The 15,737-nt window shown below is 33.9% G+C and overlaps 1 protein-coding gene across 1 annotated transcript; it reads right to left on the bottom strand.

Annotated features, from left to right (window-relative positions):
* Positions 1–8,704: 8,704 nt before the first annotated feature.
* Positions 8,705–12,011, bottom strand: LOC104588617 (TPD1 protein homolog 1B-like). Its single transcript, XM_010246623.2, has 2 exons — positions 11,932–12,011; positions 8,705–9,102 (listed from the first exon to the last, which is right to left on the bottom strand). Exons 1-2 carry the CDS (start codon positions 11,987–11,989, stop codon positions 8,792–8,794), a joined length of 369 nt encoding a protein of 122 aa, XP_010244925.1. The 5' UTR covers positions 11,990–12,011; the 3' UTR covers positions 8,705–8,791.
* Positions 12,012–15,737: the final 3,726 nt, after the last annotated feature.

Genomic DNA, 15,737 nt, shown 5'->3' with positions numbered 1-15,737 from the left:
ATCCCCCACCCGGTCTGAAACGGCCACCCCAGCACACTTCGCACCCCGAAATAGTCCCGCTTCCACACTGGGACCTTGTTGGGGAGTTCATGTAAAAGCTTAAAGCCCGGGCGAGGAGACAAGTAATATGCCCGCCTACGCTTAGGGAGGGGACCCGCTTGCTTCTTAAGCATTAAGATTGAAGAAAAAACCTCTAAGTCCAAAGGGAAGCCCTGTTCGCAAAATAGAGAGATGGTCCCCACCAAATTACGAATTGAGTTCGGGTGAAGTTGTCCGACCGTAACGCCGAAGTGATTCAAGACCTTGACAAGGAAGGGATAGAAAGGCAATTGCAGACCCGCAGCGAGCTGCTCCCGGAATATCACGATCTCATCAGGACCTTGTTCCCAAGGAAAGCTACCCGAAGGTATGAAATAAGCGTACTCCCTGGGCAGAGTATAATAGGAAATAAGGGATTAGAGCTCCTCGGGGGTCATGGTCGAGGGGCCAAACTTTTCTAACGACCGACCCCGACGGGAGGTGGACGCCAAACTACCCGAGGCGACTCGACCAACGGGTTCGAACTCTTCCTCGAGCTCTACCTCTGGCTCACTAGAACAATCAGGGGATGCTACTCGGTTCGTGGAACCTGCATTTGACTCATCGGAAGAGCCGCCTGATCTATCCGAGCTAGACATTGAAGAAAGAAGGTGGATTCCAAGAAGGTAATCACCTGGATAAAAGCTTGAACGCGACTAGAACTTGAACGAGCAAAAACCTTGAAACACGAACTGAAAGCCCGGACGCGAGCTGAAACCTAGATGCGAGCTCAAGAGGCAGCGCATAAGTGACAAAGCGATTGGGGTCCCCCACTATTTATAACCATTGTGACCGAGAAGCAACGACGTAGATCAAAGCCGATCCGACGGCCCGCAGTCGCGCTGACCGCACGTCCCCTGAGACCGAGACGTGATTGGTGCACGTCTTTCTGAAACTGATGTGCGCCGGCGCACATCTTTTTGAAACTGACAGCACGCCAGTGCACGTCTCCTCACATTAAAGGCGGCAGCGGCGCATTTTCAAATTTGAAAAGACGCCTGCTGTCACGTCTCCCAGCGGTATTTTCGAAATAAGGAACACGCTGCCACGTCTATCAGCATTTGTAGGCAGGTCGGCGCGTCTTCCGCGCTATCAGTCAACCAAGACTCGAAGTACGGGACAAATCCACTGCCAGCTCGCGAACTCCCCGCACCAGGGCAAGATCCTTGGCGCGAGGAGTGGGGGGCAATTGATGAAGGAAGATTTGGCCCGACCTCGCAATCACTCCACGTGGCAAAAGCAAATAGCTCGGCACTTAAAACAGCGTACCCAGGGCACAAGCACCAAAGGGAAGAAACCAGCAGTCCGAACTCCCTACGAGGAGCCCGAACTCTCCCTTAGGCCCCGAGCCACACAAGGCAGCGACCCGAACTGGCCCGCCTCATGGCAGTTCGGGACACTCCCCTATCCGAACTCAAGACTTCACCTTGTTCGCCACTCCAGCACTTCGCCTCCGAGACGCCGAACTGAACAAACGTACCATACCTGACACCGAGGAGGTCCGTATCCAAGGGCGGCATATCTGACCGACTTGGGATCTGACGCTTGACAGCCGCACTTCAACGGTCACCTGCCACCGTCATCGACAGTCGCAGAGACGGCTCTGACAAAAGGGAGCAGTGGCGGTTCTGACCAGCAGAAGGGATGACACCCGAACTGACAGGAGACCAGAGGTAATCGTACCCGACCTGACAGAAGCTTAGGAGTGAATGCACGAGGTGGCTATAAAAGGCTCCCTACCCCCAAGAACAAGGTATGCAAACTTTGCATTATCTGGTTTTATCTTGCCTTTGAAGGATTCTAACTTGAGTTTCAGAGCCTCCACACCAGATTCCCCTCGGAGCTTCCTCATCTTCTCCGTTTCAGGTTCCCCGCAATTCCATTCAGAGGTAAGGTCATTGACAGATAAGACCGGCCGGATTGCGCACCATCAGTGGCCGTTCTTGTGGAAGCAATTGGACATTTGAACTGCCCTGATTGAGAAAAGCAATATGAAATCAAAACCAGACATTATCTACAAACAATTAAAGCCAAAATTGAATGAAAAGAAATTAAGAACAGCATTTAAAGCTTGGAGGGCATCGGATTAAATTACTTATGCCATACTGATAGATGAGTGGTGGTGTATCCGAACAAAAGGAAAAATTAGAAACCCCATAAGGATTAATTCCAGACATTCAAGATAGACCATTGGTTTATCAATGTTTTGAACTTGGAATTTTGAAGGGTTTGTTTAATTTCTCTTAGAAATCTCATCAAGAACAGACTGGTTTCAAGAACCTTTTTTTCTTTTACCTAGATTGGCATTCACTGAATCCATGTATCTATTGCCTGTAAGAGGGTCAGGAGACCTGTAACAGTCGGCAAGTAGAACAGATGTGAACCAAGTGATAACAGTGAAGAGTACGAGAGCAGCAGGTCCGACTATCCAACCCAACTGAGTTACAACCCAAGCTTGGGAGAGAACTCCAGATCCAATAACAGTAGTAAATATGTGAGCACTTGCAGTCATCAATGTCTCTTCATATCAAAACGAATTACAAGTAAATATATTTAACTATTTTTTCAATAAGAATCTTACAACTGTTTTAACAACTAGAAACAATTAGCAGTCCTTTATTCGCGTCGCGTCCGTCGTCGTCCAAATCCTTATTGGTATTAGCTTCCTAGTATTACCCGTCCTTATTTTTTTTTTAATTTCTAGTATTGGTTTTCTTTTTAACAACAAATTTCCATCCACATACGCTTTGGTTTAATTTCAGCTTCTAAGAAGAAGACAATGAACAATGTCCGTAATTTTTGAATTTTAAATTGTTATAAATTATATGTGACATTACGTGCATCAGTTAAGTATTAAATTGACAGTTTTCCAAAGTTTGGTACAGTAGTGATACATTTTGAAGTTTGGCTATTAACTTGACATTACCCCCAAAGTTAAGGTAGTAAAGAGAAATTTTCACTAAATTTAAAGAAAGGAGAATAAGATGCAAAAATGTAAGATAATAAGAAAATTTGTACTACTTTAAAAAGTGCAAATGGCCTCAAGAATATTTTTGGAATTTTTTAAGGATAATATTTACCCCTCTATATTTAAATTTAATAATAAAAAATAAGGGTAAATAGGGTAATTGGTTCTTGATATTAAATAAGTTGAAAAGAGGTAATTTAAAGATATTCAATGCATTCAATCATCTCTCATTAAATCCAACATTTAAGTTATTAACTTGCATTCGTGTTCATTGAATCATATATTTAAGTCATTTTTATTTCTTCTCATCATTAAGTTTTATTAATTAAATTCATACTTAATATATTAATAATTCCAATAACATAAAAGCTTATACCTTTAAAATCTACCAAGCAAAAATAGTGTTTTCATCTAAGTGGTGGTAAGAAATTAAACCATTTTGGGTCAAATGGGTTAATCCATGCTACCACGATTAAATAATAAAATAAAAAAATTGGGAACATTTTTAACATACATATTAAACAATAATAAGTATGTTAAATAAGAAATACTTTTATTAATGTTGAAAATGGAATGTAAAATTTAAAACCAATTGGAAATAAAAAATAATTTTCTATTCTCTCTCATTAGATCCTATATTTAAAATATATTTTTCTCATCATTAAATTCTTATAATTAAATCCAAAATATTAATTTTAATAGTATAAAAGTAAATATTTTGAAAACAAAACCATTTTCTTCCCTCCCGGTGGTGGGCAAGCAATTTGACCATTTGGGGTCAAATGGATTAATAAATAATGTCATAATTAAATAATAAAAAATAAAATAAATAATTATGAAATGTTAGAAGTATTTTTATTAATTATGAAAATGGAAAGCCAATTTCAAAATCTACATAGAAATTAAATGATGTCAGAGTCAAATAATAAAATTTTTAATGATAGAAAATACAAAGAATCACAAAAATAAGAAAAAAGATAAGAGAAAATTTTGGACACACATCTAATGTTATATATTTATAAAAAATAAAATATTGGGTACATCTCTAATATTGTACATTCATTATATTGAACAAAAATAAGTTTTATACATAAGAAATAATTTTATCAATGATGGAAATGTAATGCAAAATTTAATGTCAACATAGAAATCAACAATTTTTATTTTTAGATGGTGGGTTAGTGATTTGAGTAAAATGATACCATAAACAAACAAAAATTAAGTGTGATAAGTAAAAAATATTTTATATAATGTAAATGAAATATTTAATTTAAAGGGAAAATTATAGTCAAAGTCGGTTGTACATTTAAAATTAGGTTGTAGGTTGGTTCAAAAACCAACCAAACTCTAAAAACCGGCTCTACATTTCAAATTATAAAAACCTCCGCCACGTCACCAGAGGGTTATGTGGTTGTTGCCAACATGGGACTCTTATTCCATGTTGGACATAGCAGAAAACCTATATTGAAAATAGGTTTTCAGTTTCTCTCCCACTCCCTCTGTCTCTCGATCTCCCTCCCTTCTCTCATTCTCACAGTCATCTCTCGATCTCCCGCTCCCTCGATCTCTCACACTCTCTTTGCTTTGGTTTGTAGCAAAGTCAAAACCTCTCTCTATTGTTCTCCCTCAATCTTTCTCATTCTTCCCCCTCACTCTCCCTCTCAGTCAAAATCTCATTCTCCCTCAATCCCTATCGTTCTCCAATTGGTGTAAATTTCATAACCAAGAGTTTCTTGTGAATTTTATCAAATTGGTGTAATAATTTTTAAACCATACCAAATTGGTCTTATGTTCTTTTATACGATCTGATTAATACCATATAAGTGTGTAAGAAAATAAGAAAATAAAAAAATGAGAGATGGAGAGGGAGAACGATAAAAATTAAGGGAAAAGGAGAAATTGACCGAGAAAGAGAATGAGAGAGATTGAGGGAGAACGATAGGTAGAGAGAGAGAACAAGAGAAATTGATGATAGAAAACGTAAATACAGAAATCAAAATCCATTTTTATTTATTTTCAAATCACATAGTCGTTGAGCAAATAAAGATGACTGTAAGTGAAAGAGAGAGAGAGAGAGAGAGAGGGAGAGAGAGAAAGAGAGAGAGAGAGAAAGAGAGAGAGAGAAACTAAAAACTATATTTTTTTTTTCCAATCACCCAACATTAGAGGGCAACAATATAAGCTTTTTATTGTGTCCAATATGGATTAAGGGTCCCATGTTGGAAATAGCCACATAACCCTCTGATGACATGGTGAGGGTTTTTATAACTTGAAATGTAGAGCTATTTGTTAGAGTTTTGTTGGTTTATGGACCAACTTGTAACCAAATTTTAAATGTACAGCCGACTCCGACTATAATTTTTCCTAATTTAAAACTAATCCAAAAGCAATGTTATTTCTTATCTAGATGGTGGGTCAATGATCTAACTTTTTAAAAAAACATATGATGTCATAATTTAATAATAAATATTTAAGTTTATTTTTGATCATATTGTTACTTTTTTTTTAAATTTCAATTTCTATCTTAACTTTGATATATCTAAAATTCAAGTAATTATATGAAAAAAATTCTCACGTGCAACGAATGTGCTTAATTCTAGGTACGTTTTGATTTTTATTGACCAAGATACCCTTGTTCTTTTTTAGATTTATGTGAGGCCTCGAGTAAGTGATACCATCTCATAAGTGGGTCCCACCTGGGGGAAAAGTTGCCAACACTTGATAAGACAAAATTGCCCCTTTTAATAATAGTTTTTTATGGCCAAAACGGTCATTATCTTATTTACCTGAAAAATAAAAGAACATGGGGTAGATGCAGTTACCCAAATAAGTACCTTCCCTAAAAGTGAACGGGGCCTTAGGGTGATTATAGGTATTTGCTTCCATATCCATCAAATGGGGGGAATGCCACTCAACCAGAAATTGGAATGGAATTCAAATTCTTACCACCCAAATGGTTTGGAATTAGAATGGACCATTCTGATTTTGATTCCAGACCCTATTCTTGCGAATCAAACAACCATAACTTTATTTCTCAATTAATTACCCATAATAAAAAAATTCAAAATCGTAAAAAATAAATAAAGGGTAAACTTGTACTTAAAGAAAAATTTTCATATAGAGACTCTTCAATACTTTGAGAAATGGATTAAGAAAGATCTCTTTTCCTAAGCTTGATATGAAAAGCTTGCTCAAGAGACTTTAAGACTTGCTAGGGTATAACAAGAAGACGACTATAACCTCTTGTGAGATTTAGAATGCTACCCTCATGGTGTTGCCAGTAGGGGTCTGGGTGCAAGTCGGGCGGGTTAGGCCGGATTAATGGTAAACCTAGGGCTGGCCCTAAAATTTGGGCTTAAGGCCCAAGCCCGAGGTCAAGCCCGATTTTCCCAAAAAAAAATTGTGTTTTTCATATCACTATGCTTTTTCCCCTTTTTTAAGTTTTTATTATTAAATTGTGATATTAAGGGTTAGCATATTTGACTAAGAGGTTGAACCGTTGACCAACCACCAAAAAACAACTTCATTTTTGGGTCCATAGTAATTTTTATTTTATTTTCAACACCAATAAAAAACAATTATTATTTATTACACTTATTTTTCTTTTATACAATTAATATAAAATATTAAATATGTGCCTTTTTTATTTTTTGTATTTATTTCTATTTTAAAAGTTTTACTATTTAACTATGATATCGTATAGGTTGGATCATTTGACCTAGATGGTTGAATTGTTTATCAGCCATTAGGATGGAAGAACAATTTTGTTTTTGTGTTAGTTATGAAAAACATGGGTTTTATATTGTTAAAAGTATTAAATCTAATTGTGGATATATGGTTAAACAATAATCTAAATATAGAATTCAATGAAAGAGAATGGAAATTAATACCCTAACTATAAGAATTAATGAGGGGGAATTGAATGAGGTGAAAAGTATAATTTAAATTACATTTTCTACTCTCACAATCCAGAGTGACTAAATTTAAAAAAAAATAGGGGTATTTTAGTTAAGAGTGGAATTCATTGAAGGTGATGACAGCAACTACCTTAAAAACTTAATAAGAAGGAATTGAATGAAGTGAAAAGCAATAGTTCAAATTACATTTTCTTCCTTCATAATTAAAAGTGGACTAAATTGAAAATATGGGTAAAGGCATAGATATAGATAAAGGCTTCATTCATTTTGTGTTTCTCGGGTAATGTGTTTCTCCGGACATGTGATTTATGGGGGAAATGTTGCTTTGGTGCTTACAAATACAATGTTCGGATGGGGAATTAGTTATGTAGGTAAGGCATGATAAGAAGAGCATTTGGAGTTTTTGAAAGGTTGGTAAACAACTTAACCAATGTCTCGAATGTGGGGTTCTTGCAATTCCATGGGATCCACTGACTTACCCCATCTTTTTTGGAAAACAAACGAGGCCAAATAGATGATAGATTGGATGGATGGCTGGGTACATTAGATGGGTGTATATGGACTTACACAATATTATTAGATTGTTTGCATCTACTTGATTTAATCATTCCTCTTTCATTTGGAACTTTTTGAACAAGTTTTTTCTATACTTTTTCAACATTATTATTTAATGTCCTATTTTAAACCACATTTTTTCCCGCCATCTTCTTTTAATCCACATGATACACATTATATTGACAATTTTCTAACCTAGAACAAATTTGATTAAAACTATTAAGCTTTTATAAGAACCGACACCACCATTAAATTGTAAAAACTTCGGTGAAGAGTACATATTTCAGTTTGAAACTCTACCACTGCATAAATAGAGGTGTAAATCAGGCCATGCTGCCCGTGACCCGGCACGAACTTGGACCAGCTTGGCATGACGATCTACAGGCCGTGCTAGGCATGGCACGACCATGTGGGTCGTGCCACCCGCCGACATGGCCCATATATATTATATATATATATTTTGTATATAGTTATATAATATTATATAAATTATAAATATATAATAATATATAGTATATAATATATTAATAAAATAAATATATTTTTTAATTTTATTATACTAATTTATTTAATTATTGCATATATAAGCAATTTTCTACACAAAATTCATATAAAATTAAAATTTTAAGTTTTTTGTCAATTTTTTTAAATAAATATCTATAGCCTGATGCATGGCCCGACCTAGCCCAAGGCTCAACCCACGGGCCAGCCTGACCCGCAGCATGGCATGGCACGGCACGGGCCCGGGTCATGGGCCATGCCAGGCCGACCCCCAAAATTTTCAGCTGGGAGGGCGGCACGGCCTGCGGGCTAGCATGACACGACCCGCACTTTGCACGTGCCGCCCACGGGCCGTGCCATGCCAGCCCGACATGGTCCACTTTACACCTCTACGTATAAATCTATTGTAAGAATATTAGGTAATCTAGCATTGTAAGAGTATGGGTCTCAATTTTTGTTATCTTCTCATTTTGTGGAAAGATTACTTGACAAAAAAGCTAGCACACTGCATTGATTCACAATTAGAAACTATATATTGGCATGATTTGAGACTTCCATCAACCTTGGAAAAGAGCCAAAAGGTTATTGAAGTAAATATAGAAGACCCAAATTAAGATCCCATAGAACCAACAACTCAATGGTTAGATTTTGCTGTTGAAGCTTCATTACCAAAACACATACTTGATTTTAAGGCACAAATAAAGTTTTATTTATTGCTTCAGTCATATTTGAAATTCTCTAAAGACGGAAGGATTCTATAGCTCCTTGCCCCTCAAGAGCAAGCAATTACAGAGTCTATAGGCTTTAAATCAAAGTGAGTATCCCATGCATATTTGAACTGAATTGTGGTGAAACCATAGAAATATTCTCCGTTGTTTAAGAGGCAGGTGTTTCCCTCCTTTCTAAAGATAGAAGGATCAACTTCCTCAATAGAACTAAATCCTACACAACTGAATCTCACATTTTCCTGGGTACAAATACAATTGTTCTTTACTTCCACCTCAAATTCAGGTTTTCCATTGACTACATGTTCGGTTTGATGTTGGGAAATTACAATGCTGTTTATATCACAATGGCAACAACCTGCAAATTTGAGAATAAAGAATATATAATTAATCTCTAACTCAAATCAATAAGTAGGCTTAGGTACAAAAATTGGGTCTAGCTTACAAATTAGTTGGGCTTGAGTCCATGCATTTAATTCAAAATTAAGGGGGTGTTCTGTGGTTTGGATGAGAAATAGATGGGTGTGGACTAGTTCACACCACACCTTGTGGTAGGGACCAATCCACACCATACCACAGTCCACAGTTCTGAACTGTGGATAGATTGTGCGGACCAAACCAGTCCACACCCACAGTGGTGTTCTTTAGATACTTTTTGATTCCATGTATCTCATATACATTTTATGGGAGATTTACATAGTCGATCATAAATGTCCAACTTTTTCATTTTATATGGTAAATAAATTGAAAAAAAGGCATCAAAATGTAGGCAACAATTGCATTTTTTAAATAATTAAAAAATAAAAAATTAATATTTTAAATATTATTTTATTGATAAAAATATTAAAAATTAATATTTAAATAATGAAAAAAGAGTTGAGAAGGAGAATCGTCAGACTTGTGCTAGAATTAGCATTAAAAATTATTATTTTATTGATAAAATATTAAAAGATTAAATAAAATGAGAATAATTGGACAAATATAACACATGTGCGCTACACTGAAACCTTCACACAAATTGTCCACACCATAGTGCGGACCATCCACAAGAAAATGCTGTGGATGGGTGTGGCATGTCCCTGTCCACGCTATTTTGTGAATGATGACCGTCTACACATAGTAGAACACCATATCTTATTGTGAATGGGACCAAACGGTATTGTCCACAATATTTACACACTACTGAATGCCACCTAAGCTTTAAGAAAGGTTCCACGATGGACTTGTTCACAAAGGTAGTGCTCATTTGGTGGTTGAAAAAACTTATGCTAAAGTTGAGACCACTTAGGGGGGAGGGCTTGCAAAGATTGTTGAAATGGCAGCTAAGGCCCTGGCTAAATATCAAATTACCAATATTCAATAGTTAAGGAGGTTAAGGTGGCATTTGGTAACACTTTCCAAACGTCTAAGGTTTGAAAACTTTGCTTTTTAGATGCCATTGGCATTTGGGTTTAAGTTTGATTAGAGGTTCGAAACACAAATTCATGTCTAAATTGGTAAGACCTGGTTTCACGTTTTTTTAGAATTAGAGGCATTTCAGACATGATAAAATAACATTAATGCCCTCATTATTGACATCTATTTAGCAACAACAACAAAAATAAATATATTACTATTAAATAGTTATTGTCATAAAATTATAAATGATATATTTTCATTTAAATAAATAATAATATTTAGTATTAACATTTATATAGTAATAAGAAGAATATTTCATAATATATTTATTAGTAATAATTAAAATATGTTTTATTTATTAGTAGTTAATAATAATAAATAAATATTAAATTAAATAATAAATAATTACTTATTTAAAAAAATATAATATTTGTTTATTAATAGAATAATATTTTTATTTAATATTCTTTTTATTATTTATAATATTATCAAACAGTCCATTTCTAAGGGTTAAATAGTAAACTTCACAATTTCAGATGCAGGAGAATTGCACCAACATAACATTGGAAGATTTCATGCACCTAATGGAAACCTAGATGTGATTGACAAAGGTTGGTCTGAATTCAAGGCTCCTAATGGTAGAGAACATTAATTTGAATTGTTTATAATATTTCATGGGCTTAATAGGGTGGAGGCTAATGGGGGTATTCAATTTTTATTAATTCTTTTAATCAAGACTTCAAAAAGGGGATCTTAATAATTATGAGATTTAATGGTTGACGGTTGGAGTTCGGACATATGAGTGAGTTTTAGTGTCATATAGTGTTAGATGTTAACTTCGTTGTTTTCACTTATTGGGATCATTAAAAGTAAATCTAATGGTAAATCTAGGAAACTTAAGGGAATGTCCCTCCTCTTATTTTGAGGGTGTTTGAGGTGATGGGGATGACCTAATTGGGTATTGGATGTACATACAATGCCATATTTGTGTTGTTTGTCTTTGGAGTTTTAATCTTTCAATTTTAATATTCTAAGGTTTTGGGGTGTTTATATGAGTTTATTATATGTTCTGATTGGATGCTTGTCATGTGGATAATGTCAATTACATGTTTTGATGGATTTGTGTTTCCATGTTTGAATGTTTGAGAAGGGTGAGAGGAGATAGAATGAAGAGATCAAACAAAAATTTGGTATTGACACATATTATTACTATTATCATCAAAATATAAAATTGTCACATGAAAATGAAAACTCCTGCACATTTGCTAGTAGATTGAAAAGAATTTACAACACAATGGTTTTATATAGTTTAGAATTAGATGAAAATCATGCACAAATGCCCCTTCAAAGACAAGCCATTCAATTCAGTCTCCTCAGCCATTATGATCAAATGGCCCTGTAGTCATGGGGTGGACTTAATTCCTTTCCCATAGCCAGTAATGGCCTTGAGATAATTGGAACATTGTCTGCCTCTTTTATTCTAAGTTTGTAAATACATTCAAGACAAGCTTCCAATGTGGCAAAAGAGCTAGGTAATGGAAAAATACATTTATCAAAAGTTAAAACTGGAAATGATGAAACAAAATAGAACAAATGGAGGGGAAAACAAGACATTTTCCACTGATTTTTGTTGATTTTCTTAGTCTTTCAATTTGCTTGTAGTTGATAGCTTAGGGATATATTTTGATGTATATTACTAACATTTTTTCTCCACCTTTTCTTAGAAAAACTAGTAATTACAAAATGATAATATTAAAATAAAGGGGAGAATGAATGTGGAGAGACCAACCTTTTCCAAGAATGCCGAGTATGAGTATTGCATAGAAAAACTTGAGGGCAGCTGCCATTACTGGTAGTTCTCGACTTGACCTTTTGGTCCTCCTCTTGCCCAGATACACAAGAAATTGCACTTCTCAATCTATATATAGTTTCTCATGACACTAAATATTTGGAATAATGAAATAATAATAACTTTAGTACAAACTCTCTAATTAGATTCAACAGGTGTCTATATTAGTAAACTATTTGAATGTGAAAAAATAGGATTTCACTATGATACAGAAAAATTTATAGCCAACTAACCAGTATCATAAAAGCGGTGATCAATCAGGTGGTATTCATCAAAATTCACAGGGATGCTTTGAATGATAAAAGTTTTAGTGCCATTTCTTTATGGTGTCAGATTTTCACATAAGAATATCGATAAAGTAAAGAAAAGAAGGAGACAACAATCTGCAGAAGATTTTCTCTATTTTGATGATCACTTATGCCCAAGGCTCAAAGCATCAATGTAATACATCTGATATAGGGCATATCATATTCATATTCAAGGGGATTTAGACTTGGCATAAGTGGAAAGGTGAAAGTTTTTTATCTTAAAACTATTCCTCTCATGACCATGTGTATCATTTATAGTTCCTATGGGTTTGACCAACCAACAAGGATTATATTGACATGTATTTTGAATTTGAATTTAATGCTCATTAATTGCACCATTCAAGCCATTAAATTCCACCTTTTATTAATGGTGAACTTTTCAAATTTCAAATTAAGCTCATGAATAACTAGCATTAAATACAAAACCTTTGATAAGATTTAAGAGATGTCCGTATTACCAAACTAATTCAATATATATGAATATTGTTGAAGCAAAGGAAGAAACAACAATACGGAATACCTTTTGTTTGAGCCCGTTAGGGGTGGCCACAAGTAGAGCTTCTCACGAGCTATTCGAGTTCGGCTTGATTTAAATTGAGCTTCAAGCTGAGCTCAAGCCTAGTGAGGCTCGAGAGCCTAATCGAGCATAGTATAATAAATAAATAATTTTTTACATACATATATAAATATACATATACATATACATATAAATATATAATTATATATAATAAATCATTTTTATTAAATAAATAATAATATTTTTATTTTTATGTATAATAGTAAATAATTTTTATAATTCTTATTTTTTGTATGTAAAATTAAAAATATTTTTATATGTATAATTTTTATTTTTTAGAAAAAATTTGGCTAGAAATCAAGCTTAAGCTTGTACTTGCAAGCTTTGAGCTGAGCTGAGCTTGAGCTCAAGTTTCTAGCTTGAATCAAGGTTGAGCTTAACACTACTTTAGCGAGCCGAGCTCGAATAGCCAAGTATTTTCCTGAGCTTTGCTCGAATCCACCTCTTTTTTCCCAAGGTTCAAGATTTAAAGTTAATGATATGATAAATCTGATATAAGGCATATTGTATGACTCCAAATCTCCTGCCCACAAGAACTTTGCCTACGACTACCCACAATACACTACCCCCATGAATTGGAAACATCTCCCCCTACATAATACTATGCAAAGGATGAGATGTTCTCCATGTGTGGCTGCGATAAACGTGGACATGAGATCTGGACTCATATTGTATAGATAGCCTAGAGGATGAACAGGGCCACAAGTGTGTGCATCATTTGTATTGGTTGGTATTGATTGTATGAGTTGGTACCAAACCAATACTGACCCATATAAACAATGTATTTTGAAATTCAAATTTAAATGCTCATTAATTGCACCAGTTAACCCATTAATTCACACCTCTTATTAATTGTGGTACTTTTAAATTTGAAATAAAATCCATTAATGACTACCATTGAAGCCATTAATTGTGGATTTTCAAATCTTGGAATTTATTCTCTCCTTATTAATTATAGATATGGATTAAAAAAGGGAAATTGTCTAAAACTCACCATGAGTTTTCAACATTTCTCTTAAACCCACCACAAATGTCTAAAGCTCACCATGTCACTAACTTGACGTTAAACAGACTAACTGACGTTAATATATTAGCATTTTAACTTTCACATAAAAATATAAAATATATACAAAATAAATTAATGGGTGTTAATATATTACCACTTTAATATTTAGACATGAAAAAAGGAAAAATTCAAAAAAATATTTTCAAATATAAAATACATAAAAACATAAAAGTTATGAAAATATGAAAAATTATAGAAATTTCAAACAAAATAAAAAATTATTTTCAAATTATAAAAACTATAGAAATTTAAAAATAAAATCAGAAAATAAAAATTGTAGAAAAAACACCAAAAATTTATAGATTGTAGAAAATAAAAAAAATGTAAAAAAACAGAAATTATGACAAAACATTGGAAATTATAACAAAACATTAAAAATGCAAAAAAAAACAAGAAAAATTGAAAACTGAAAAGAACATTTTTCCTCTAACTCACCATTCAAGGGTCATTTGGTCATGAAAATTGTTATTTGTGCTGACATGGACACCTCTGTTAAGAAGCATTAACGGTGCACTAATGGAAGGTGAGTTTTGGAAAATAAAAACTTACTGACATGGTGAGTTTAGACAATTTGAAAAGTTGTGATGAGTTTAAGAGAAATGTTGAAAACTCATGGTGAGTTTTAGACAAATTCCCTTAAAAAAATATCATATCTCACAAGCAATTAGTAAGGGGTGTTTGAGATCATTTATGTTTCTAACGTCTAATAAGAAAAAAGACGTTTGAAATGGTAAGACTTGGTCTCATGTTTTACCAAAAACAAACACATTACAAAGGTGGTGAAATAATGATAATGCCCTTACTATGATCTATTTAATAATAAAAAGAAATAATATTATTCAATATTAGTTAATAATATTAAAAATATTATTTAATGATGTTGATAGTAATAATTATTACTTAAATCATAAACAATATTATATTTATTGAAATAAATAATAATATTTATTTAACAATAACAATGATACTAACCAATAAATATTATTATTAAATATTCATTATTGCTTAAAGAACACCATTTGTTCCAATATATCGGATGGTCTATACACTTGTGAGAATCATACAGACCCTTGTGGTTTATTGGGTTATAGGTGCATTTGATAGTATAACTACAACCAGATCATTTAGGGTGTAGATGTTTGCAACTATAAATGATGTTCCAAATTGCAAGTAATCATCCAGTCTTTTCAATGTCAGACGGGTTTTAAGCCTAGTACATTATCCGGTCTTCCCCATACAAGATGGTTTATATACCTATGAGAATCATATACAACCATGTGGTTTGTTTGGTTTTAAAGGAATTTGAGTGTGTTAGATCACCTGTGTAATTGATTATTTTAACTATAATTGATGATTCAAAATTGTAAACAACCATCCAACTTGTGTAATGCCAGATCATTTTTGAGTCTATAAAACACCATATGGTCTCCACTATACCTGATGGTCTATGTAGTTGTGAGAATCATATAAAACCTTGTGGTTTTTTAAATGAATTTAAGGGTGTGAATAATATTTTGTCACTTGAGTGATAGATATTTGCAATTGAAATTGATGATTCTAAATTACAAGGAGTTATCCAGTCTTTGTAATACCAAAAGGTTGCCAAGCCTATAAAACACCATTCAATATGTTTGTTGCTGGATGATGCCTAAATTTGTTGAACACCATCTAGTCTATTATATATCGGATAGTTTAGACTTTAGATCTATGAAAGGTAACCTAAGATTCAAACCCATGACCCCTAAATTAAATCACCACTAGACCATCTTTCAATGTTATTCAAGTAATTAAAACA

Source organism: Nelumbo nucifera, chromosome 2, assembly GCF_055504915.1.
Source record: "Nelumbo nucifera cultivar China Antique chromosome 2, China Antique-T2T, whole genome shotgun sequence".
Classification (NCBI taxonomy): Eukaryota; Viridiplantae; Streptophyta; class Magnoliopsida; order Proteales; family Nelumbonaceae; genus Nelumbo; species Nelumbo nucifera.
This window is presented reverse-complemented; position numbering and strand designations above follow the sequence as displayed.